Raw genomic sequence first — 26,399 nt, forward strand, 5'->3', positions numbered from 1 at the left:
CAATATTTTCATTTACTTGACTGAAATCCTTTGAATAATATCTGATAACCACTAAAATATGCAGATCATAACAACGAATCCCAGAAAGGGTCAATATTTCATTAAACTATGATCTAAACCCCCTTCTGACATAAATTAGGTAGTCTTTAAAAACAAATAAATTAACAGCACTCGAAATATCCTGCAACTTTGTAAATATAGTGCAGTAGATGTGGAGTGCCTAGAAAAACAGGGACAAGAAATTCAAATCCACAACAGAAAACATGAGGGTGTACTTTGGGTGCGGTGCAAACTTTTCCCCCACGGACACTATCAAGTAGCAATAATAATTTTTCTAAACTTTTCGTGTTAGTCTATTTGACACCAACTTAAGTCAGTGCAGCTCAGTGGTAGTGACAGCTCAGAATCATCAGTTAAGGTCATATTACTTCAATATCGCTGATACTTTATTATTTATATTCTGTTTTCCTAAATGTTGCTTTATTTCATTGTGCCCCACTATTTTCCCACAGATTTCATTGCATCCATTACAGTAACAGTGTGAATGTAGAGTTGGGGGATTTTTACTGTGGTTTCTGGTTCATTTAATATGCATTTCAAACTTAGAATAAAAGGCAATTGAGCGCAGACAGGTAAACTTATAAAATAAAGTATTTTAAGAAAAGGTAAGACAGTTTTAGATAATTATCTTCCAAAATCATGTCACAAAAAATATCATCCCTGACATCATACAACCAACTATATTATATACAACTATATATATATATATATATATATATACATACATATATATACACACATACATACATACAGACACACACGCACACTTCTAGAATGATAGTCATTAAAATACATAATTTAGTGCTTAGTATTATGAATTTTTATTTATAATGTTTGACACTATTCCAAAAAAAGTTATGATGCAAAGAAATATTTAAGATGATGCACCATTTTTTATTTCTGCATTATTACTGGTCAAATAAGCACAATAATCTGTAATGAAAATGTTTATATTAAATTAGAAACTAAAGCAATAAAAGTAGAAATGTCAATAGTGGTTATATAGTAGATATATAAATGCATACATATATGAATGGTGACATTAAAATTGTTTGCTCAGAGCCTTTAACGACAAAGGGGCCACAGCTACACTGTACAATATACCATTAAATATTATAGTACATTTGTGGACGGGGAGCAGACATTTACATTAAATGCTGCCTGGTAACTGTGGTTTACATTCCCAGTTGGGAATGAAACCTGATCAAATGGGAGATGATTCCTCTATTTTACCACCTCTATTTATGATAAAAAAAAAAAACACCACGTTGAAGTTCACAGATGTTGTTGCACTAGTGGAATGAAAATTGTTTTGTTTTTTTCAAGCTGACAACGCACTCCATTTTGTCCCAAAGTAAAATTTAACAGCAGCTGACAGTTATTGCCCTCTACATCTGGAGGAGGTTGATAACGCAGGGCACCCTTATGAGCAGCCTAGTTTGTGCCAGGTGTCTTTGATTGAGGACCCTTGAGTTCGTTTTATTTCCATTTGGATGCAGCACAGCATGTGCTGAGTTGCCTTCCTACTCCATGTGTTTAACTTGGTGGGTGCTGAATCCTGTCTGGGCTTTTTGCTTTGGTGTAAAACGCACCGAACCAGTAAAGCAAACAAACAAAGTCTAAGAGACGTCTCTATAGAAGAAAGGAAGGGGGGAAAAAAGCTTCACTTTGTTTCATGGAAAACATCAGGGTAGAAAACATTGTTCCAAGAACTGAGGGCCTGAATTCATAAAGCTTAAAGTTATTTTTTGATTGTTTCATAATCGAATCTCCCCAAAATATTAAATCAAGATTGTTTGTGATAATAGTCAAAAAGTAAGAATAAAGGATTAGAAAGCCTTTTAAACTCTTCTAATTGAATTAAGTTCCTGAACTGTTGCAACAGTGCTGTGTAGGTCTCCAATGAATGGATGAATAAAGAGGATTGTGAGTTATACTCTTAGGACAGCAATGGTATTTACCAAGAGAGAAGATCTCCCACATGAGCACTCCAAAAGACCACACGTCACTCTGAGTAGTATAGATCTTGTCAAATATCGCCTCTGGCGCCATCCACTTTAAGGGAAGTCTGGCCTGTGAAAAGATACGCAGTCCATGTTAGTGCCACTCACACCTGTAAAGGAACCACTCCCAATATTATTTCACATTCAAAAACGTGCAGCTTATAAAATGCTGTCTATTTGATTATACATTCTGTGTGACGTCTTGGCTCAAACTTGACCACAAGAAAAGATCCTTTGACCAGAATAATATTATCAGGGCTTATAAAATGACTAACAGCACGCCAAAGACTCTTGGCATTAACAGAATTATTTTATCCTTTTCCAGATGAACATTCACAGTGTCAGTGGTTTTTGGACTGTTATCATTTGTGTCCATCACACTAAGTAGATTTTAAACACTGTGTGCATTATACAGACTCACTGCACCATGTATCCATGACTGATATGAATTAATTGGATAATATTCCCCACTTACGTCTCCTTTACGGACATAGTCTGGGTCCTTGTATACATCTCTTGCAAGTCCAAAATCGCAAATCTTCACAACGTTGTTTTCAGACAATAGGATGTTTCGTGCGGCCAGATCGCGGTGAATACACTTGGAGAAATAAAAGAGAGATCCTATTAGATTATGTTCTACATACTTCATCATCTATCAGTTTATTGTAATAGCAGGATTTAATTATATGTTCTTTAAACTCTCTGTGTCTTGACTAGGTAAAAGGGCTGTAGTGAAGATGCGTTTTGTGTCTTATTTGAACCATGTGTGGCATTGTGCTGTCAGATGGACCACATGATGGAAAGCTGTGATAATGTAAAACACGTGGGACTGCCATCGGGGAAACTCTGACCTGAGGTGAGATTAAACTACATACGCTAAACTGCATCTTTAGTATGTGGCAATTCATCTCATCTGCTGGATGTGTGTAAATGAGTGTTTTGGATCAATAAAGTCATTTGGGTTTTCATTTTCTGGATTTTGAGACAAAACTTTTCAAAGTTGCCAAAATAAGGAGATTGATTATTACTATGAAACAAAAAGCCAAAGAATTATTTAAAAAGGAAATTTGTATTAAAATGATCTGCCACAACAAAATAAGAATGCAATGATTCATTGCAAAGGTTAGAGCTGCAGAATGAAATCCTGAGCAGTGAAAGCGTGACTCTTACTTTTCTCGAAGCCAAGAACTCCATGCCTTTAGCCACTTGAAAGCTGTAGCAAATCAAGTCTTCCAATGTAAGCACTTTCTTATACAAATCCTCTTGCTCTGCAAGACAAGGGTAAAATAGTATTAGCAGCTAAATCAAAACCATTGTTTTGTTATGCAATTTTTGGTATGTAAAAAAGAAATAGAATATCTAAGAATTTCTTCTACTACAAATATATGCTGCATATCAAGTTTGATGTTCTCTTAATCCATTAATAACAGTTTTTTTAAGTCTGTAATTCTCCTGTTTACTTCAGACACATCCGATAGGGAGACACAATGAAACATGGCTTCCTTTTTTTAGAGCAGACTGCGATGTGCAGTTTGTCAATGATACTCAAGTAAGCGGCTTGTGGGTGGGTCATCCACCTGAGTAAACAGTTTATCAAACCAGAAATAACCGGCATGGGACAGCACGACCCAATGTACCCATAGCAGACTAGCTCTGGTCTTGGAGCAGGAAATTAGAAAAAGCTCTGTACACAGTAGGTGACAGTGGCTCGTACAAAATATCAGTTGTATTTATGAATCCCTGAGGAAGCAACCTATCAGACTGAGGGGGAAAAACAATCAGCGGAGCCTTGAGAGTTGAGAGGGTGGGGTTGAGGTGAGGCAGGGGTTGAGAGGGAGGAGGGGAGAGGGGAAGGAAGACACTCAGTCGCTACCTTCCTCCTCTTCCTCCGAGTCGCAGTAGCTCTTATCTTCAATGAAGCCGGAGCTGGCTGAACTTCCGGTGCTAGCCACGCTCTCCAACCTGCGCTTGATGAGCTCGCTCAGATCACACCCGGAGCTGGAACGCAGAGCCTTACCGTCCTGAGACTGTGGACGTTATCATCACATGCTCCGGTCAATATCATGAGTCATCATGTCAAATCACTGCTTAAATTAACAAGAGACATTAATGCTTACCTTATAAACCACAAAGTCACCCCTCTTACTTCTCAAGTAGTTAGAAAGGTTTCCATACTTGCAGAATTCCACGATTATCATTAGCGGACCTGAGCGTACACCAAACAAATGTTTTAAAAAAAAAGAGAGATAGAGGGCGAGAGAGAAAAAGTTGAAATTTTGCACAAATTTCTCATGTCACCAAGGTTGAATTCTCTCTGTCAACTTCTTCTTACCTCCACGCTTTGTGCAGGCTCCTAGCAGATTGACCACATTGAGATGATGACCAATATGGATCAGAATCTTCAGTTCAGACATTAAAGCTCTCCACTCATTGTTTGTAGCTCCCACTGTTGAGTGAAGAAGAAGTTGGAGGACAGGGTAAGAGGAAAAAACGTATTAGTGGAATGTCTTACATGGTCAGAAAGGATTTTTGTTTGAAATGTTAGGAAAATGTATAACTATGTCACGGTGATCTCAAGCATGCTGTTGTGTTTCTGGTCTCCTGTCGGAAGGCCGACCTTTCAATCACTGTTGTTTCATTAATGTCTTGACATAATTGTGGCTTAAAATTGAAAATACTAAAACTATATTTAAGATAAATTATATAATAAAAAAAAAAATTATTATAAAAAAAAAAAAAAAAAAAAATTTATCAACTATATTATAAATATAATTTATTTAAAATAATTAAATCTATGATCTATTTTTGAATGGGAGTTTGAGCAGCACTTTGATAATCAGGATATTCATCAAGTTTACACACGGAAATCACGGGAAAGTATAAAATTGAAGTTCAAAGCCTGTCATCGTGTTTAAAGGAACCTTAAACAGACAACATAATGCACACCATAAACTATAGCGCACAGTTCAACATCTGGAGACAACATTATTATAAACTGTCTGAGAGAAACAGCACTTTTCCAAGTTCTCAGTAGTTTGTACATCATTCTAGGGAAATATGTGGTCAGGAACATTATCCTGGTGACCTTTTGAGGTCATGGAGTCAGATTGGGAGGCTGTTGTTTTAACACGTCAGGTTTCCAGTGGTTTAGACCCATCAAAGTGACACAGGAGAGCTATGTCCATCGTTGTGCAGTAATTCGTAGATGATTCATACCAAAGACACCTCACAGAGACTTTTACTGAGAGGAATATTGGCACTGCTTGTTTCAAAGTAGGAGAAGGAATTAACCCAGCATGAAGAGTATTCATGATGTCAAACTGAGGACAGACCATTTTTTCCCTTTGCATTTTAAAATTGTCAAGTTTTTGGTGATAATAACATGCAAATAATGAAACCGTGACTGCTTATCTAGCAAGGCCAACATACTCTGCAAATAAAATGTTTGGAGGCAGTTTATTTTATCATTTGAAGGGATTCAAATAAAGGAGATCTGCTTCTTATTAAGAAATGACCTGTGCTGCATGAGGCGGCATCAGTCTTGCCTCTCATTCTATGATTGATGCACAGGGAAGATTCATATAATGACAAGAGTGGCAATGCGTATCTAAATAGTCGACAGATTTATCATCATCAAGAACAGACAAAACACCACCACCAGAGCGGCGCTCATCACTCTGCAAGAATGCACCATCACCAAACAAACGCTACAGCCAGTTGACTAGATGGGGAGAGTTTAGACAAAAACAACCGCATGGTAATACAGTCCTCTAGACCAAAATATTTGTTTTACTTTAATGCATGTCAGTAATTCTGTGTGTTGATTCAATATTGTTACGTTATAGTGTACATTTTTGGAAAGTGACAATAAAATAATAACAAACATTAACCAATTAGAACAGATGAACCATGTTGGTTCTGATTCAGAGCGATCTAAGAAACATCTGTTCAGGAGTCATTGCTAAATGCTACGAGAGTATTTGCACAGTTCACTTACGTATGCTTTTGTCCAATGTTTCATATCTGTGGTCAATCACATAAATGCAGCATGCAATACCGTTAACAGCTGCCAAATATCTTCATACGAACTCAACCAAAAGATCCACATGGACAGGCTTCTGTTTTCAATCTTTGATTTACATTTGCATTCAATACATGGGATCAATGTATTCAATACTGCCATAAAAAGGCTTAGCGTATCTGTCTAAAAGAGCAAATTTGTGATGTGAGATAACTTACAGGAATGTTGATTACATTCCAGGACTTTATGTTCTTGCACTGCGTTTCTGTTGATCTGATCTGAATTATACAATGGGGTCTAAAAGTCTGAAACCACTATTAAAATCTGAGAATTAAAATAAACAGAGCTCAAGTTTAAAGCTAAAAAAAAAAAAAAAAAAAAGAAACGCTATGGTGATCTGGTCTATTTAGAAGTCAATAATCGAATAAGTAAATTGTGTTAAACGGTTAGATGTTTTTCATGCTTTTTGGATCACTCTCAAATCATGCTGGAGAACATGATCATCAGGTTTTACACAAACTTTTGAAGTTCATGCAGCTTGAGTGCTGCTGTCATTAAGGGCGACATACCAAAAACAAAAACAAAAAGAAAGAAAGAATTTACACTCATATATAAATGATAGTTTGTAATGACTTTTAGAGCCCACTAAAACATAACATGTTACAGTTACCTTTCAGCATTTTCACAGCCACCGTTTTGCAAGTAGAAATCTTGTCAATGCCAAATGCAGAGGCCTCTACAACTTTTCCAAATGCTCCGTGGCCCAAAGTTTTACCTGTCAGAGAGAGAAAAAGAGAGAGAGCGTCTACATGAGCTTGCCGTGTCCTGGGGGCTCATAAATCAGGCAGAATGCCCTGTCAGGAAAGATGTGAGGCCGTAATTAAAACAGCCTGGTGAGGTTGGGACTGCCTGACTGACCCTCCACTGAGAATTCATGGAGCAGTTAAGACTGAACGACAGAAGCGGCTCGCTGATACATAAAGGCATATTTTCATGGAAAACTTACACGACCCTGATGCCCACCATTCTAACACAATAGGCCTGAGGATTAAGGCAATTAAAGATAAAAAAGGCAATTGTGTTAAGCTGTGTATGGATAAGTTTGTCTTTGTACATTTGGCTCCTTACATGTTTAGTCCCACGGGAGAGAGACTTCAATATGAACTCAAATTCATATATATATAAAAAAAATTAAAAACAGTCATATGTGCTATGCCATCTATATTGATTTTATACTTTATCACAGCAACTATCTAATTTGTGTCTATTTTTATTTGTTAAAAAACATTTACGAGAAACATTTGAGAAAAAAAATTATACTTAAAAGAGTAACCTTCTATTTAGTTATGACTCGAATTCATTCTTTTTTTTTACATCACATGCTTTGCTTTAACAGAAAAATTACAATTTTTGGTTAATAGAAGTGAATGAAAAGGATATTTGAACTCACCAAGTCTGAGGCGGTCTCTAGGGAACTCCCATTTGTTACTATCATAGGGCAGGCGATCACACTGCTCATCAAGGGGCATTTGGTCGGGATCCATGATGATGGACAGGTACCCTGTCTTTAAATCTGCTGAACTTGGCTGGTGAAATAATTAAATATTTCTTAAATCAGAATACTGAAACAAAATATAACTTGTTTGGGCTTTTGTCATTATTCCTATGTAGCTGCATGACTGTTTGGACCATGATTAGATAATTTCACACAAATTAGATCATTAAGAGTTTTGAGAGAAGACCATGACTACGTGTTTGTCATAGAGTAACTGAAATAAATCAGTTGAGCAGGTAACTGTACATCAGCATTCGTGTAGCACATTAAATTCCCAGAGTAAACATACTGTTCAAAAGTTTGTAGTCAGCAAGATTTATACTTTTAACAAAAGTCTACTTTCTATTCAAGAATCCTAAAAAAATGTATTGTGATTTCCACACAATATTAAGCAACACTGCTAATAATAAAGTTTCCTGAGCACAGAATCAGCATATTAGAATGATCATGTGACACTGAGGACTGGAGTAATATATATGGAAAATATATTCAAACAGAAAACAGCTATTTTAATTGTAACACTATTTCACAATATTTCTGTTTATACTGTTTTTTTTACAGTGTCCTTATTACACGTTATATGTACTGTACTTACTATAGTAATAAAGGTAACTTTTGCATAATTACAAGCAACCAAACCAAAGCCTATTCCTAATCCTAACCCTTTAGTAAGTATATGTAGTTAATGAATATTACTCTGTAACAAGGACAGCTTAAATAAAAAGTGTAACCTAAATTCCTTACTTTTCTTAATTTACGGATAAAGAGAATGAGCATTATCCACAGGAATGTTGCTGCTGCTCCAGTAGACACCAAGATGATCACTTCAATATTTGGTTTACCGTCTTCTCCTGTGTGCAGAAACACCATGATTTCAATGAGAACCATCTGTTATATATTCATCACAAATTGTTGCCATTATTTCAAATGATATTTTTTACATATAATCATGTTTTTAACAATATTTCTACATGTAAACCACATTTTGCTAAATATAAACTGGATTTGTCATCCAGTGCTGCTTTTTTTGCATTTCCCCTAAATTTTAGTCTGATCTGTTTTTTTTTTAGGAATGATTTCATTTCCATTTCTAATTTTCTCTGACAAAGTGTGTACACACTACATGAAAGCACACTGCATTGTTTGTGAAGTGTTTCACTGGATAGGGTCTGTTTCACTCATTCTCCTAAACTGTTCAAATGGTTGATTTCCAAAAGAGAAAAGAAGAAAGAATTCAAAGCACAATCTGCTCTCCTAGAATGAATGTGTTTGACCTGGGTTTGTTGGATCATGTCAAGCCGATTTTTTTTTCTTGTAAGAGGATATAGATTGTAACAGAATTTCACTATTGAGATGAAGGGTGCAGGGACAATTTTTTTTTTTGAAAGAATCTTAATTTACCATTAAACTTTCCTTCACCCCGCCCATGTTTAAAGAGATGTTGCTTCGATCATTAATGAGTGTCCTCAAAGACTATGTAGAGGTCAACTCCCTTGTGAGAGGACCCTGACTTTAACTCCCAGACCCCCATCAAAATCTGGAATTTGCATGGAATTCCTGTCAGCCTTAGTGTGTCGTTGTCATTTGATAGTTATTCAAAGTCTGGCCAAAAAAGGCTATTTGTCCTGTTTACATTACTATGGAATCTTTGAGAACGGTGCTTGTGAGATTTTGAATCATCCTTACAATGTCTGACTGGAAGTGAAAGTCCTAAAATAGGACAATCTGTATGGTTACAGTGCACAATTTATGCCCTTATAATATGAATGATGAATAAAGAAATAAAGGCAGGCGAAGAGTTGGTCATCATCACTAGAAACCACACCCACTCACCCACTACAGTAATGACTGCACTGGTTTTTGCTTCCCCTCCAGCATTGCTGGCACGACATTCATAAATGCCCTCATCATCCTTCTTCACCCGCTCAATGATCAGAGTGCCATCATCTTTTAGAGTGATTCCTGGAAGCATTATAGATAAATGAATTAAAAACATACACCATATATAATACAGAACAGTTCCAGGTCTGATAGGAGGATCACTTATGAATGCACATATATACATTTAGTGCTTTCTCACCTGGTCCTTCTGTGACAGGAGTCTCGTCTTTGTACCATGTGATATAGGGTGTTGGCACACCATAAGCCAGGCATGCCAGTGTCAGGGTGCTGCTGCTGTTCACATCCTGATTGGTCAGATTCTGCATCAACCAGGGCCCTTGCCTCTCTGTGTCAGACACAGAACATGCCACACTTCTATATCATTTTTGATTGTAAATATCAATGTAAGCAATTCATGCATCAGGGGGAATTGGATGAAAACTGCCAAGAGATTTCACCCCAACATTATTGTGGCATTATTCTCATGACACTTCAGCACATTTAACTTTCGCTCTCCCAATTATCAGAAAGCAAAAAACTCCCATTCTCATTACTGCAATACGTATTATTGCATAAAATGTATTTAATATATGTGTAAAATATAATACATTAATTGAATAGATAAATGTAATATTTCAATTGTAAAGTACTTTTGTAAAGTACACAAAGACATAAAGATCTCTTTGGTGCTTGGTAGATGAAACTCACCATCAATAGTTAAAACAGATGTTGTATTGACCATTTTGTTGGAGTTCATGTTTAAAGCCTGGCATTCATAACCCAGTGTGTGGTTTCTGGAGACATTGGGCAGCTTGATGGACAACGATATGGCGTATGGCTCGATCTGAAGAGTGGTTTCGGCTTTGGGCACCATGTGGCCCAGTGGATCATACCAGTTCAACCTATCGTAGAGGTATCTTGTGCCTCTGCAGGTCAATGTAATGTCATCTCCTGCAACAGCTGTAGAGGGCTCAATCTCAAATGGCTGTGGGTGATCTAGTGAAGATAGAAGAAAAGAAGCTGGATGAAAAAGATTAACTCAACGATGCATGACATGTTGTTATGCATAATCTATAAATTGGCAATGAGACAAAGCATGACCAACTCATAAAACATATGACTCATAAGGGACCTGAAACTACGCTATAGATGCACTGTTGAAAGAGATCGTCATACTCTAGCCCACACTACACACAAAGCTGCACACTGCCATGCCAGGAATGTCAAATTTGCAGTTATTTCCTGTTTCATCACTCCTAATTGGAAGCACGTTTTTGGCGAATGGCTGCAGCGATGGCTGACCTGAAGCATTACAATAAGAACCAGGCTAAGGCCAGGCCTCCAGGAAGCCGGCGAAACGCTTGTTTATTCACAGCAATATACGTCCCACCAGAGGAGACAGCTGTTATTACCATTTCATCCCTCTGACCAGCATTCCTGTGCACAAAGTCATGTTCACCTCATGCATAGCACAGCAAATTCTCTGGGGTTTTTTGTTCTTTTCTGGAGACCTGCCACTTGACATCCACCATTTTATCTCCTGTCTCCATTTTTATTGCACAGTTCTTATTTTTCACGCTTCCCCAATCTCTGCTGCTGTTCATTCCAGCTCATTTTTTCTCATCATTCTAATCTAAACAGCTTTGAATAGTCTGACAGCCGACACACTCTTCATTACGTAACTTAGTAAATGGGTTTCTTATTTCAGAAACATTTGACCCTGGTCAGCAACATATAAAAGTGATTCATTATAAAACAGAGATTGGTATTCCAGTACCATAGTCCATTCCAGAGTATGTGAGTGGAGCGGAAACAGAACAGGGAGCGGAGTTGCATGTTTTTGCCTAGAGGAGCTTTTTTTTTTTCACCAAAAATCACTCCAATACTGCTCAACCATAGGCACAAGACTGCAGTTACAAGTCAGCCAGAATTCAACGTTGAATAAAAACACAGTAATTATAGACTTTTAGCAATTGGACTAAAATAAAGATGGCATTTGTAAAATGCAAAATGGACCACTTACCATCCACATAGAAAGGGATTCTCATGGTCCGGTTCCCAAGTTCATTCCTTGCTGTACAGAAGTAGATCCCAGACACATTAGCTGTTTTCACCAGCAGGGTGCTTATAGTCTAAGGGAGTGGACAAAGATCATTAGGAATGTAAATCAGTCATTTGAGAAACTAACAAAATATTATTTTAACAAGAATAACACAATATCATGTAACTCAGTAGTACTGACAACCTATGCCATTAAACTGAGTCTGAGAAATGTATTTCCTATAAGCAGGAGGGTCATAGGGCTAATTTACAACTGGACCTTTTTACACTCCTCGGCCTCACACATTGAGTAGGCTACATCTGGCCTTTTGAGGCCAAATACAGTACTGAGAGTACAGCACAGAAGGTGTGCCTGTGTTCCATGTCATTTCCTGATACACATTTAAAATACCAGGCTTAATATTGTCAATATTCAAGTGGAACTCATTAATAGCCTATGTAGACATAATAATAATGCAGATTTTTGGCAAAAGACCAGATTCCAGAGCTCTGTTTTCAGTTTCAAACGACATCTGTTTTCCTGGCCGTCACATCAAAGGTATGAAACACTCTGGGTGTATTTCTGGAGCAATATACCCATTTTTCAGTTTACTTCCTGGGGTTCACAGACTGTTTATAAGAGTTATTTGAAACTTAAGCACATTGGCTCTGAACAACATTCTGAACAACGTATTTTATTAAAAAAAAATTCTGTATAGTTTGTAAAGAAAGACAGAAAAGTCATAATTAACGCAAAAGAATTTTTATAAGGTTAGGATTTCTTTTGTACACAACACATTACGCTGCTGGACAGACAGAAATGAGGTGTGGAGCTTGGTTAATGTAAATCTGAGGACTCGTTGTAGAGCAATGGCATTTCGTTGTTTAGTCTTACATGCAGCTGATTTTTATTGGCACGTTGCACTAAAATATACCTGAGAAACTGGGCATGTTTCCACTCTATTTACATTACCAATCCAGTTTACCCAGGCACTGAAATAGCGCTCTGCTGTATTTAAACTGATCTGCATACTTTCCAATGCAGACAGACTATTCTATGTTATTAATCTCATTACAGAACACACATTATTCACACAATGTTTTGGATAAACCTACTAAAAACTGAAATCTGACTCAATCTTATGACCTAGTCAGAAATTCAGAGTGACCTTCCTGCTTTGTCGACCCTTTCTCATTTTGTGGTTACAAGGCCTTCTACACAGAGCAAGGAAATTTATAAGAGGTGACAGAAAGGAATTCACTCTAAACAAATCCCACCCTTTTAAAGGCCTTGTTATCACTGACCGCTGTGCTTCACCCCTGAAAAGCATCATCTATTTGTCACAAGAGCCTGTAAATGCAGCAAACGTAAAAATGTACACCTATTCCATAGTAAGAACGAAACTCCTTGCACAAGGGAGGGCAGGCATGATTAGTTTCAAATGACATTCCTACTGTGAGAATATTCTGTCCCATAAATCTTGCTGTAAATAAAGCACCAGACTAGCTTTTATTTTTTGCAGTGACTAAAAATCATTCATAGCTTATAGCTGATGGTTTGCATTTAGACTTGACCTCCATGTACAGTAACACCGAAGAGTAGAGGAATGCTACAAATGAAAACCTGTGCTTCATTGCAACACCCAAGGTTTGGGTGAGTGGTTTTGGTAATAAGGCCTCCTGGAATGTTTTTCATAATGTCTGCAGTGTTCACTGTAACTTTTGGCAGCACAAGCAAAGGATGACAAAGTGACAGACATACAAGCTCTGACTAAGCAAACAACTAGTGACACTGTAGCAGTCTGGATTAATCCCTGATGTGATATGGTCAAATGAAAACAAGGCCTTGGTGAACTATATTGTGGTCCTTAGCTCTTAGTGGTTTTTCCCACAGATGTTTATGTGATGTCAACACATTCGAGGGACCACAATGACTGCCCTGTAGTATTTAAAGTCATCTCATGTATTTGAAAACAGGCCTGAAACAATCAACATTCAGTGCATGAATAGTCTTGGGAGAAAGTTCTGTTTATGAGGACTTTACTGGCTTCAGTGCGCTCAGTAAGATGGTCTGATATATCGGTATAAATTCAGTCCTGAGGCACCACTCAAAGCAGCAGCTGCCCTGTTTACTGGCCTCTGTCCTCCACTGAAGGTGACTGAAGCGTGGCATAATTTACAGCAGAGCTAAATGAGCCTCAGCTATTAGTTCCATTAGGGGAGAACACACACATGGTCACACGCACACTGAATGTCATTCCTCACAAATCTATTAGTACTTCAGTCAAAAAGACTATTGATGCAGATTGCACTGTCTGGAAACAATGCAGATTGTTGCTTTTTTGTGGTTTTTATTATATTGAGAGATATTTTCTCAAAATGATTTCTAAAAGGGCAATTTGGTGATGTGAATGTTCAATAGACTTTATGAGGTTTAAATGGAAGACAGATGTAAGCTGTACATCAGATTTTGATAGTTCCCTTTCACTTCTAAATCAGTATTTTTGCAAGAGCATATCGTATAAGCTGCAGTATTTTGAGGTCTATTATTTTGGTCCAAAATTAAGCTGACATAGTCATTAATCTGTATTAGCAACCCAATTTCAGCATTATGTAAATCCTTTGGTTATAAGAGTTATAAGAGTTTGAATACATTTCCAATTAACTATTCCATTTACATTCAGATTGCACATTTTTAACTAACAATTTTTAAAGGTAGACTCAGCAATATGGCAGTCATTCGGACAGTACACTAACACCTAGGGATGTGGCTGTAGCATTTTCCGGTTACCGATTCCACTGTACAAATGCAGCATTCCCAGTTAACCACTCTGAGCGCAATGACAGAAGTTGTTTTACCAAGATAAAATAAGTAACATTTTGTTTGGTCATGTCATCTCAACATGACAGCTGCAATGACATGACCGCTCCATGTAAAATAAAACATCTTTTCTTATTAATCTACTGAATCTCATGAAATCTCATGCGATTGGACATGTTTTAACATATTTTTCAAAAATATTACTCATTTCTTTATATATAAATCTTAATTAATGAGGGAAAATACTGAATGCATCTTTAAGGGCAAAAACCTTTTACTAATAAATGACAAAATTGCACATAATACCTACCCTGTTTTTACTTTTTAATACTCCAACCTTGGTGTTGATATCCTTAATCAGATTATGAGGATAATGGTTGTGTGATTCAGTGGCGTCGTCAACAGAAAGAGGATCAGTGTAAAGTCTGCACCTATCAGACAAAAAAAACAAAAAAACAACAACAACATATATTTAGAGAAATCATAATTGTTGTGAACCTGCAATTGTAATAAGGAATGGCATTTCTGACCCGTTTACGTCAGAAACTGCTCTGGAGTTTACAGAGGAAGTTTTTGCCTTTTGACATCCAATCAGGAAGTACTTGTCCACAAGGAAATACCAAGGCGTACGGCCATGGGATTTCAGTGAAGGCCCTCTACTTTTAGTAAAAAAAAAAAAAAAAAAAAAAAAAAAAAAAAAAACTAGGAATCTGTTGGGCAAATTAACTCTTTTAGACAATTTCTTTCAGATATGTTTATCTTTTGCCACTGACAGTAAGGTTTCATGGACCCTAATGAATGTGTGTTTCTTTTATCTGCATTTCAGGACCATGTATCAAGTCATGTGTTTTATGTCTTGAAGCCACAGGAGACAAAAGACCTGTTTTGCATCAATCTGAGTGGAGGAACAATCGGATTAATGAGATTCGAGGTCGGAGAGGAAACCGCAGCGTGACAGGAAGGGCTGAGTAATGCGTCACCGTTCAAAGGAAACACCCCCACTCTCTGGACGGCTGAGATAAGGCTGATCCCAGACCGCCACGGTCAACAAGGGTAACTGATAACATCTCACCTTCATGAGCGCAGTAATGCGATCTCAAACGATGGACCCTTCCAACAAAACACTGATTTATGGACAATTAATGTCCATGTACACATCGTAACTAAATTTTGATCATATAGGGATTTGCTCCCACAACTCCCAAATCTTGCAGTGTGAACATAGCCACTTTTTTTTCTTTTGGTCACTGCTCAAGAAATTAATTCATTTTACTATGTTAAAATAAAAGAGGAAAGGGTTTGTCTGTTCATCCAACTAGGGCATTGCAATTACCCTCCAATGTACCTCGCTCATTAGCTGTTGAAAATCAGGCCTTCTCACTATCTATATTATGAGCTGTTGTGTTTACTGCCATCACTGATTATATGTAAAACAGCCAAAGTGGTATTTTAGCCTGACAAAGCCTGACGTATTTTTGTCGCAAATGTGGCAGTAAACTTTGACAAATAATTACTCTCAATTACGAGAAACTCTTGTAATGACACACCAACTTTAGGAGACATCCATAGCATTCATAAAGGTTCACTAAAAGACTGGCATTTACACTGGGATACTCTTGCTTTCAACACAATGCAAGCTTGGGGAATGAGACCAATAAATTGTCCTCACATTTACAGAGCCAGTGTCTGCAAAATGTAGCTCTGGGGCTATTTTTCACCAATAGGCATGCTTTATTTTGGACCAATGTCAAGGAAACGGATGCAGTTCATTTGAATAATGAAAGCTATGGGTAAAGGCCAACATTCATCATTGATGTTAACACCAAGAGAAGAGATATGCTGTGCAGGAGGGTGACGACTGTTTATGGAACCACAAGCCAAAATTTGTGGAAATAACAAGAAAAAAATATAGCCCATATTTCTCCTTTGACGTAATGAAATGTGACCTGAAGTTATGCAATCTTTTAATTTAATGTGGAATTACTAATCAGAAGACCTGTTGATTCAAAGCAAATCTGAATATGTGTATTTTTGTGTGTGTTATTGACTTACTCTGTAAGATCAGTGCTGGGGTCACAAGGCTGCCAAAACCAGGTAATGTTTGGCATGGGAATCCCAAATGCAGTGCAGGTGAGCTTGTGCCTCTGCCCATATCTGTAAGTTTGGGGGCCCACTGGAGCCACATCCTCCTCATAGATCTTTGGCTTCACTGTGTGCATATTGACAGAACATTAGTCATTTAAATGGTCAGTCTTAGAAAAGAATACAGATCATTTGCAGATCCCTGGCTAACGTTAAAAAACTTTCACCTCATAACTCCAATACGTAAAAATATTGAAGTTTATGTAAACTTCAATAAGAGAGGTCTATATTGCCTTTATAGACCTCAATGAAGTGTGTCTGTGCTTATGAAGGAGAAAAACAGCATGTTTGAAGATTTAGCATCAGGCGGATTTCTGCATTTGATTAATGATGCCTAAAATAGTTTCTTAATTGCAACCAGAAATCTCTAAATTCTGTTTCCGTTGTTTTTGACCTTGGTTTTGCTCTGTGATGATGTCATATACTTCAGTTCAGGTTGAGGGCAGAGAAGCATTGAAATAAATATTTTATATTAGGCTAGAAGAGGTAATTATACTTGTGTACATTGTGGGATGGAAGTTTTCAAAAAATTCAGGGTAAATCTGGGCAGTACATTACTAAAATTTCAGCTCTGACAGCACATTCCACAGCTCTTGCCAGAGAAGAGCATATCAATTCCTCTGCTTTCTTAGATTTTTTTTCTTTGTGAGTTAAAAAAAACCCATAATGCCCAACGCAATCAGCAATTTTGCTGAAGAATAAGTTTGTCTTCACTCACATGTAAAAAACAAAAACAAATTCTTTAATTTCTAGTTCGATTCCCCAATTAATCAAATAATGACATTTTATTCAAACAATGTAGACATTTAAATCGATATAAAAGTATGCGTATAAAATAAATCGATATAAAAGTATCAAATGTGTGCACATATTTCAATATATAGGTTTAAAATATAAATGACAATATATGAAGTGCAGATAAAAAACAAATCACAGTTTAAAAGCAACAAAACCGTTTCAATAGTCAAAGTATAAATAATAATAAAGAAAAAAAAAACACAAATGAATTGCTGACAGCTAAGTTTTCAATAATCTCATTAAGCTTGCTGTTCATATAAACAGTACAGAAATGTGGCTGTTTCCTATTTTTATTAGCATTTTTATGTTTATTTGGAGCAGCCCTATTTGCTTCGATATTGTTTGAAGAATAGAAAACCATCAGAAGCTCATAATCATGTGCAGTTCACACTGGCTTTCTCTGCATTACCTCTGACTTCCAGCTTGTAGCTGAGGTTTCTGTAGAGACCCTTTTCCTGGTTTGACAGTGCGATAGTGAAGATCCCAGCATCCTTCTGCCTCACTTGTTTTATGGTGAGGTTGAAGCCCACAGTCTCATAACATGTGGAATTTTCTGAAACAGCAACTCCATCTTTGTACCTATACAAATTGGCAACAGGAAAAATAACAACTCACCAATTGTTATTTACAAATTGGCAGGAGAAAAAATAACAACTCACCAATACAATAATTGTACAATTAATCCATTACTGGTAGGATACATTTAGTAATTGTACAATTAATCCATTACTGGTACATTTAGTTGGTTACGACACATTACATTCTTCTTATGGCTTTTGAGTCACATCTCTTATTTTTAAAATGCAAAGGATGAATTTACCACAACACTCTGTCGGGTGCAGGCAGGGCATTGACCCGTGGCTCAAACTGCACCTTTCTACCCTCTATAGCAGAAATGAATTTGCGTTTATTGTGGGTCACATTGAGGAATGGATGTTCTGTAGAGACAAACATACAAAAAATCCAATAAATGAATTCAAATTGTTCTACAAAAGCATGAATGTGTTAAGATAGTGGCACAACATCACATCCTCACCGTATACAGTAACTTTAGTTGAAACATGAAGCCTTTTCTCTTCATTTGATGCTATGCACACATATGTGCCCTTGTACTCCATTGTAACATTAGGTACAATTAATGCTTTAGTCATGACGATGATTTGGCCAGGTGGGTCCCTTGTTATTTTCATTTGGTGAGTGCGATTGATCTAAAAACACAGAGGGGAAGTTCAGAGGTTGTCAGGCCAAGGTTTACATAACACTAGTTTAAATCAGGTAGTTGATCTGAATGTGTACAGTATTAATCAAATACCGTGAGTCTTTAGGTAAAACTCAAGCATTTTTAGCAGGGCTCCAAATAACTCACCCGACTCTTATGAAACTGCCACTCAAATTCAATTCTGCCATTGTAAGTGGTCTCTGCAGAGCAGTTGAGGACCAGGGTGTCACCAACTAGTACTTTTGGTCGTTCTGGTTCGATGCCAATGTTTCTCAGCTCCAAAGCTAGGCACAGAGAACAGGACATGAATCTAGGTTATGTCATGAAAAAAGCTTTTGTAATTTTCAATGACAGATTTTCAAAAAGTAATTGCGTAACTGGGATTTTTTCTTTAGCTACCTTTGAGCTATGCATTTTAGCAATTAAAATGACTCACTTTGCCTTATGAGGATGTAGAGCGATGAAAATTGTGTGTCATTCACTCTGGTCACACATGTAATCAGTTGGTAGCTGTCATAAGGTCTCAAGGGGATTGTGAAACCTATCTTTGGATCCCAAAGATCCTCCATCCTACTTTTTATATGATCTCCCATGGGATTCATCTAGAGAGTGAAAGGAGAGGATTTATTTAACAAGTTATCTTTAAAAATAAGTAAATGTTCTTTCTGTGAAGAAGAAAACAAATTGTGTGAAGCTTTTACAGCACATGATTAGTAGCCCATCCATTAATGAGTAAAACAGGGCTAAGTTTATCTGTGAGAAACTGATCATAGTTAAGTTGTATACCCCATTTTACTTATTTTGTTTGTTCGTGGTCCAAGTGCCCTGCTAGGAAAGAAGGGAAGGAAGGAAACAGGAAGGACGAATACCACAGATCTTCCAATGGCAGGAAGGTCACATGACTATCTGTGCCATCTGGCTTAGAAGTGTTATCCATAGGACTGTGAGAAATGACCATAGACCCACTACATGACCACTATGAAAAGAAAAAACCCCACTACTGTTGAAGTTCGCTGCCAATGCTGTTTGAAGGACAGAATCTACTGCTTCCGTGACTTATGTAAGAGGCTGCTTGCTTGTATACTTAAAACAAGATGTGGTGGTGTTCCATTAGATATAACATAGAAAAATAAAATAAAATAAAATAAAAGACAAACTTTTGGTATTTAGTCTTTTTTTAGTTAGCTGGAACAGAAAAAATGTGTTTTATTAATATCCTGAGTTTCTATTCTGAGTGAAAAACAACAGTCAAACACGAACTTCCTGTTCTTACAGGAAGCAGACAGAGAGACTCCTCAGGCCTCCTTGAGCTTCCCTGAGTCTAAAGCACACTGTCTCTATCTATATATGCATGCTAAGGGCTTAAATGGGTGTGAGAAATTCAAAAACGCCCATGGTACCATGCATTCTTCAATGTCAGATCATACAAAACATCCTTTTATTTTTCATGTCAAGGCTTTTAAGGTATGGTAAACAGGTAAAACATTCACCTCCACCACATGCAGCGGTAAATTATGTATGAATATATTTACATTCAGTGGCACTAACTTAAAATACTCACAGTCTCAAGGAAAACACGTTGGTTCGGGGACGTTGTTCTGCAGGGGACCACAAAAAAGGGTTCGTTCCGATACGCAAAAAGCGTGACCGGTGAACTGAAAGCTTCCACAAATGGATGATTGGGATCTGTGATTTAAAATTAAGCATTAAATAATATAGTAAGCACAAAATAATAACACTTTGCTTCACACAAAGCTAATTTACCAATCACAAATACAATAATTCATTAATATATTCATGAGCTGTATGATTTTGAATGGCTTTTTAAAAAAGCATTTAATATTTTGACAATTAATTCTTTGACTTCTTCTGGCAATGCCTAGAGGAGCAAATAAATATCACAGATCAAGTCAGATCATTTTTCTTTTTCAACAGCAAACTGCCACACAGACTGCTGGATAAAGAAACAGCTTGGCAGGAGGGGATGTTACCGTACAGCTATGCTGTGAGATTGGCGTGATCAAACAAACAAGATCTTGTGTGTGTTGACATGTAATAAAATATGTTTTTTTTTAAAAATAAACTTATCTCACATAAACAGTGGAATCACATAGTGAGATGAACCAGGGGACTATCAAGTACTAAATTGGCAATACATGCAGCAGGCTGAAGTGGAAGAGGTCTGCTAAACAAAACAGCAGGTAAGCCAGAGACTTGGTGAGCTTTGTTGTAATTTTCACAGCTAAAGTTATCTCAGCTCTTTTTGGAAATACACTATCATTCAAAAGTTTAGGGTCAGTAAGACTTTGAATTATTTTTGAAAGAAGTCTTATGCTCACCAAGGCTAAATTTATTTGACCAAAAAAAATACATTAAATATATTATTATTATATTACAATATAAAATAACTTATTTTCAATTGTAATATATTTCAAAATGTAATTTATTCCTGTGATGGCAAAGCTGAATTTTCAGCAGCCATTACTCCATTCGTCAGTGTTACGATCCTTAAGAAATCAACATTTCTTCTCATTATTAATGTTGAAATCAGTTGTGCTGCTTTATATTTTTGTGGAAACCATGAATCATTTTTTTCATGAATCTTTGATGAACAGAAAGTTCAACAGAACAGCATTAACTTGAAAAACGTTTTAACAGTAGTGTATATTTTTGAGGCACGTTCATAAAACTCTGCTACTGCACTTGCTCAAAATGTTAACAACCTAAACACAGGAAGACTCTAAGCAGGATATAATATAAAGGCTTCCTTTTTGTGTCACTGATTTTCTATTTCCTAGTCTTATGACAGTTTGGTTCTGTCTTGCACATACAGTCCAGTTCTCAGTGATTCAATTCTTCTAAGTGAGTGGAGTCATAGCTGAATAGTTACTAGCTCCACTGCCCGGCTAACAGGTTTATGGCTTTGTTGTAGTTTCGGTGAGGTCTGGGGCCACTCATTACATAATTTCCTTTTTAATATAATGCTTTTCTAATGGCTTGGAGTCTTTCCAGGTCGTGTTTCACACAGAAGACATCGAATTTCTCTTCTGGCAAATAATTGGAAGCAAAGTGCCAAGTTTCTTGGTTCATCCAGTAAGGATCATTCTATTTGTAACCAAAAACAGTAATGTACATGAGTATTATGCCAAATAAATAGCTCTTTGGTCTGTTTATCCAAAGACAAGCTTTGTTTTATGAAACTGTTTTACTACAATCTCTTGGTCTATGATAAAAAAAGAAAAAAAAAAGTATTCTTAATCTTACCTTTAACAAAAACATATGTGGACACCTCATGATCGCTGGACTTATGATAACTGCATGTGTAGAAGCCAGTATCACTGTGCCTCAGGTTGTGTATGACCAGCTTGCTGCAGTGCTTGTGCATTCTCTCCTCACAAGACTCAATAAGTACAGATGACACATTTCTGTTAGCCAGCCTCCAGTGCAGCGAAGTTGATCCTCTAATGTACACCACACCATAGAAACAAAACATCACCAAAAATAAGTACAATTTCATAGGCAAGCAGGCTTATGCCAAATTAAATAATCACTGCGTAGAGTGTCTGCTGCTATTGCTTTTGATTTTTAGCTATTCATGACATACAAAATCAGGAAAATTATACCACAAATGACATACAAACACATCCTGCAGCCTCTTTCAGTTTACTGTGAAATTACAAACATAATCCTAACAGTAATTCAACAAGCCTACATCAATTGCAGATGTTTTTTTTACTGGCATCCTGAGCATAACTTTAGAATTATGCATAAGGAGGGTTTATACCCAAGAAAGCAAGTATCCTCCATCGACTGATGCTTCTGCAGTTCCTGATTACATCTGTCTTAAAAGTTTCAAGAGTTCTTTCTGAATTATTGAAAATGACTCTTGTCTGACGCATGTCAGATTCCTTGTACATATTCTCATGTTCATTTCAGTTTTAAACATTCATTCAATAGTGTCCAACTTTCACACGGGAACAGGTATTTATTGAAAGAAGTGTCCAAATGGCATGTTTCAAACAGTGCTTGTTTTTAAAAAGGCACATTAAAAGGATCCCAGTGGAGAATCAGAGATATCTCACATACCACCACTGTTGCTTCTAGACTGATGGGTCATGCAACTTCACTCTTAAATCTGTCCAGAGCCAAAGACAGTATCAGCTTTTTGCTCACATGACCTTGTAGGGAAGCATTACATTAGTTAAGCTTCTTCGGGGTCAGCATTCCTGGCATGACTGCAATAGCATGAAATGCTCTCTTAAAGTCTAAACGATGTGTATGTTTCACAAGCCCCCATCCACTTTTCTTTCTGCAACAATTGGATATGATGGCTTTTTTGGGCCTATATTGCTTTTCTTTGAGGCCTGTCATCCCATGTTAAAGCAAAACCAAATGAGTTTAGTTTTGAAGAGTGATGGTGTGAGATCAGTGTATTTGGATACATACCAGCTCCCGCTTAAGTTCTTATACAGTATTAAAGGAATAGTTGACCCAAAAATGAAAATTATGTCAACATTTATTTACTCTCATGTCGTTCCAAACCTGTATGACTTACTTTCTTCTGTTCAAAAAATATATTATGAGAAATGTCTGCGTGGAATATTTCCAGTGTTTGATTACCACTGTTCTTCAAAATATCTTATTGTATGTTCCACAGAAGAAAGAAAGTCATACAAGTTTGGAACGACATGAAGGTTAGCAAATAATGACAGAATGTCTCTTTTTGGGTGAACAGCATGTTGTGATTTGGATACTGGGCCCCAGTATGAGATTTTGGTGCTGACCAGGTTTCTTAACTAAATTAAACATCAAAGCTTTCCCGATCAGTTTCACCAAAAAGACCATGACGGTTAATGAGTTTTTCTGCAAAAAATGAAACGCGTTGCTCCGGTTACATTTCGCTGCACAAGTTACAGATCCACAAGAGGCACTATAAGTATTATTATTTTGTTCTCCATTGCAAAAGTGTAATGTCCAGTGACTGGCACTACATTACATGAAAACGAAATGAAATGAACATACCCCCTACATTAAACCCTAACCTAAACCTAACTGACAATGTGAGCTAAAGCAAATGTGAGATAAAAACGTATTTGCTGAAGAAACCATGCCAATTTAGCTTTCTCCTATGAGGCTTTAACTCTTTTGTGGAGCTTCTTGACTTGTTTCATGGGACTCTTACCTGAGCGCTCCGCATCGCAAGTGCAATAATGTAGTGTACCAGGTGTGCTACCGAACAAGTTTACTACATCAAAAAAAAATCACACATCCTTATTAATCAATAATTTGCCCGTGTAATCATAATAAGAGTGAAAAGGAAATTGCAGTGAAATGTTGTACATCACCCATGGACAATATCCACAAGTCACATCAGCACTAAACCAGCACTAGTCACAGTAAAATGCTTGGAGCAACATGGAAATTAACATAGGTGTAAGCTGGTTTTCAAAGGGCTAATTAAAAAAAGTTGGTAGTTTTAAATTATTATGAATTGAGCTTAATTTATTCTCTCTGAATATTGGAATGCTTACTAGTATAATATTTTTTATTTTATTTTTTACATATTTTGTGGATGGGTAGCGTACAACAACAACAAATGAATACAATTAGAGGCACAGAACATTCTGTGTGTGTTTGTGTGAGATAGGACAGCAGATGGGCACAGTACCTGCAGATGAGCGTGAGTGTGCCACCAACATGCTGAAGGTGTGTGTCTTCGGCAGGAAGCAGCTGTGGATCAGGCAGATGAGATCCCTCTACCAACCCTACAGAAAACACAATACAGCACAACACACAGTCAATCAGAGACACGCTAACATCACAAGTGCATAAAACACAAAGCTACAATGTGGTCAAATCTAACAAGTTTCCACTTAAAAAGTCACTCTTCAGGGTGAGTGAATGATGACAGAATATTTGTTGAACCATACAAGATGGGTATTGCAGTTCTCCCTGGAGAACTGTAATACACCTACAAGCATAAGGGTAAATCTATGGTTAAGCGGACCAAAACCAGAACACTAAGCAATTACGAGATGCAACTTTATAAGAACATTCCAGTGTGATATTTAGAGACTCTGAATTAGAATGTTATGCAATAGCCTTTCGGCTTCCATGTGGAGCTCCAGAATCCAGCTCAAAGCAGTCTAGTCTGTGCTGGACAGGTTTAAGCTGGCAGAGATGTGGAAACAGTGTGTCTGAGCATGTGTACACATTCTGGACAAGAGGAGGGAGGCCAGATGTACAGCTGTGCCCCCCACAGAGGGGTCACCTCTGTCAGCATGTGTGTGAGAGAACAAGGCAGACCCAGATGAATCAGATGTCCTTAAACACATCCTTCACATCAGTCAGTCCTCTGCATAATGCCACCTTTTTATACTCTGATAAGGAGCTTCATTTAACTCAGATCTCTTGAGATCTCTTCTGTGTGCTATTATTACAGTGAAGGTTCACTGCTGGTCTGGGGCCAGGTAAAGCTGATGATAGGAGCCATGAGTACGCTGGGGACAGGAAGTGGTATCATTCCCTCTGCTGCCCAGGACAGTTGACAGTCATCTCATAAGTGATTTCCTTCTTTTGAACCTCCTCCCTGACCGCTTTGTGCTGTGGCACTGTAATGCAAGTTATTTGTGTCGCCAGGCAAAAAAGATATTTTGATTTTCCGTTTTCCGTCTTCTGGGAAACCTAGTCTGACAAAAAGACCAGATTAGGGTATTTTGGTACAGACTGGTTTATGCTGGTGGACCAGCACACCAATGCTACCAGTTTTTCAGTCTCACACGGAATCAAAAAAAAAACAAAAAAACAATGCTCATGCATAAGACACTAAAAAAAGCAGATGTGGCGCAAATGTGAAAGACTTCCATCTAGCGCACATTTACATTTTTTTTTTCACATTCAAAACCAGTGAAGTGGAATGCAAAGACATTTTTTTTGTGGACAGCTTCAAGGTTTTTATTGTTTTTCTATTTCTTCACGGATATCTTGACTTTTTCAGCGCCTCATGCATGAGTGTCACGTTTTTAAGTCGCCAAATGAAAAGAGGTGTAAATATCTAACAATAGTTTTGGTAAGTATTTGAGTAAAAATCTCATGCAGAACAGTCAGACTTTTACTTAAGATTTTAGAACGGAAAGTTTTGTAATACAGCATCAGCGTTCAAAACACAAGATGATCTTTTAAAAAGATTTGTGTATTACAATCAGGATGATAATTGCATTATGTTCTCTTCTAATCTACACCCACCTTACTTTACAGTCTCATACCGGATACCATGAAGTCATTATCAGTACATTATCTGACCAATAGCAAAATTTAGTTTTTATAAATGGCTTAAAAACACAGCTCCATTCACCAGAATGAACTTACCACCCCAACACTGCCACTTAATATGAACTTCCTCTTAGTATGCTACAACATCATTGTTGTTTCACAGTACAAGGTTAGTTAAGGGGAGCGGATGTAGCCAGAGATTTTCACGCAAAGTACACACCTCTATCAGCTTGATATTATCCCTCTGCCCAGAAGAGACATAACCAGACATAACCACAGCTGTCCTAGTCAAAAAATAACCTCCCCTCTGGTGACTCTCTTATTGAGCTGGAAGCTTCTTCTTTTTTTACACATCTGTTCTGTGGATATTTGGACATCTTCTGAGAGTTGTAGAAGATTTACATTTACACATGAAATAAAACACATTAAGTGTCAGACAGTAACTGTATGCTGGTCCACCTCCCGTCTCAGACAAACACAATCCATCATGAAATGTTTATTTCCTAAATCTCATATGGACAAAATGTTCAACATATGTTCTAAGAGTCATCACTCATTCTCGTCGGGATGTTTTTAGAAACACTGTA

General features: G+C 37.2%; 1 protein-coding gene across 1 annotated transcript in view; it reads right to left on the reverse strand.

Annotated features, from left to right (window-relative positions):
* The window catches only part of kdrl (kinase insert domain receptor like), a 46,991-nt gene that overhangs the window by 12,988 nt on the left and 7,604 nt on the right, over positions 1-26,399 (reverse strand). Inside the window, exons 2-24 of the mRNA XM_056233654.1 lie at positions 24,209-24,305; positions 21,805-22,001; positions 20,102-20,226; positions 18,977-19,142; positions 18,688-18,824; positions 18,358-18,529; positions 18,142-18,259; positions 17,731-17,900; positions 16,434-16,590; positions 14,692-14,812; positions 11,544-11,652; positions 10,229-10,516; positions 9,720-9,866; positions 9,473-9,601; positions 8,384-8,490; positions 7,535-7,670; positions 6,755-6,859; positions 4,396-4,509; positions 4,181-4,269; positions 3,937-4,090; positions 3,234-3,331; positions 2,539-2,661; positions 2,022-2,133 (exon numbers count right to left, since the gene is read on the reverse strand). Coding sequence (XP_056089629.1) covers positions 2,022-2,133; positions 2,539-2,661; positions 3,234-3,331; positions 3,937-4,090; positions 4,181-4,269; positions 4,396-4,509; positions 6,755-6,859; positions 7,535-7,670; positions 8,384-8,490; positions 9,473-9,601; positions 9,720-9,866; positions 10,229-10,516; positions 11,544-11,652; positions 14,692-14,812; positions 16,434-16,590; positions 17,731-17,900; positions 18,142-18,259; positions 18,358-18,529; positions 18,688-18,824; positions 18,977-19,142; positions 20,102-20,226; positions 21,805-22,001; positions 24,209-24,305 — 3,171 coding nt within the window. The remainder of the gene's footprint in view (positions 1-2,021; positions 2,134-2,538; positions 2,662-3,233; positions 3,332-3,936; positions 4,091-4,180; positions 4,270-4,395; positions 4,510-6,754; positions 6,860-7,534; positions 7,671-8,383; positions 8,491-9,472; positions 9,602-9,719; positions 9,867-10,228; positions 10,517-11,543; positions 11,653-14,691; positions 14,813-16,433; positions 16,591-17,730; positions 17,901-18,141; positions 18,260-18,357; positions 18,530-18,687; positions 18,825-18,976; positions 19,143-20,101; positions 20,227-21,804; positions 22,002-24,208; positions 24,306-26,399) is intronic.

The sequence above is a fragment of the Rhinichthys klamathensis genome, unplaced genomic scaffold (genome assembly GCF_029890125.1).
Source record: "Rhinichthys klamathensis goyatoka isolate OS25496 unplaced genomic scaffold, OSU_Roscu_1.1 h1tg000375l_1, whole genome shotgun sequence".
Lineage (NCBI taxonomy): Eukaryota > Metazoa > Chordata > Actinopteri > Cypriniformes > Leuciscidae > Rhinichthys > Rhinichthys klamathensis.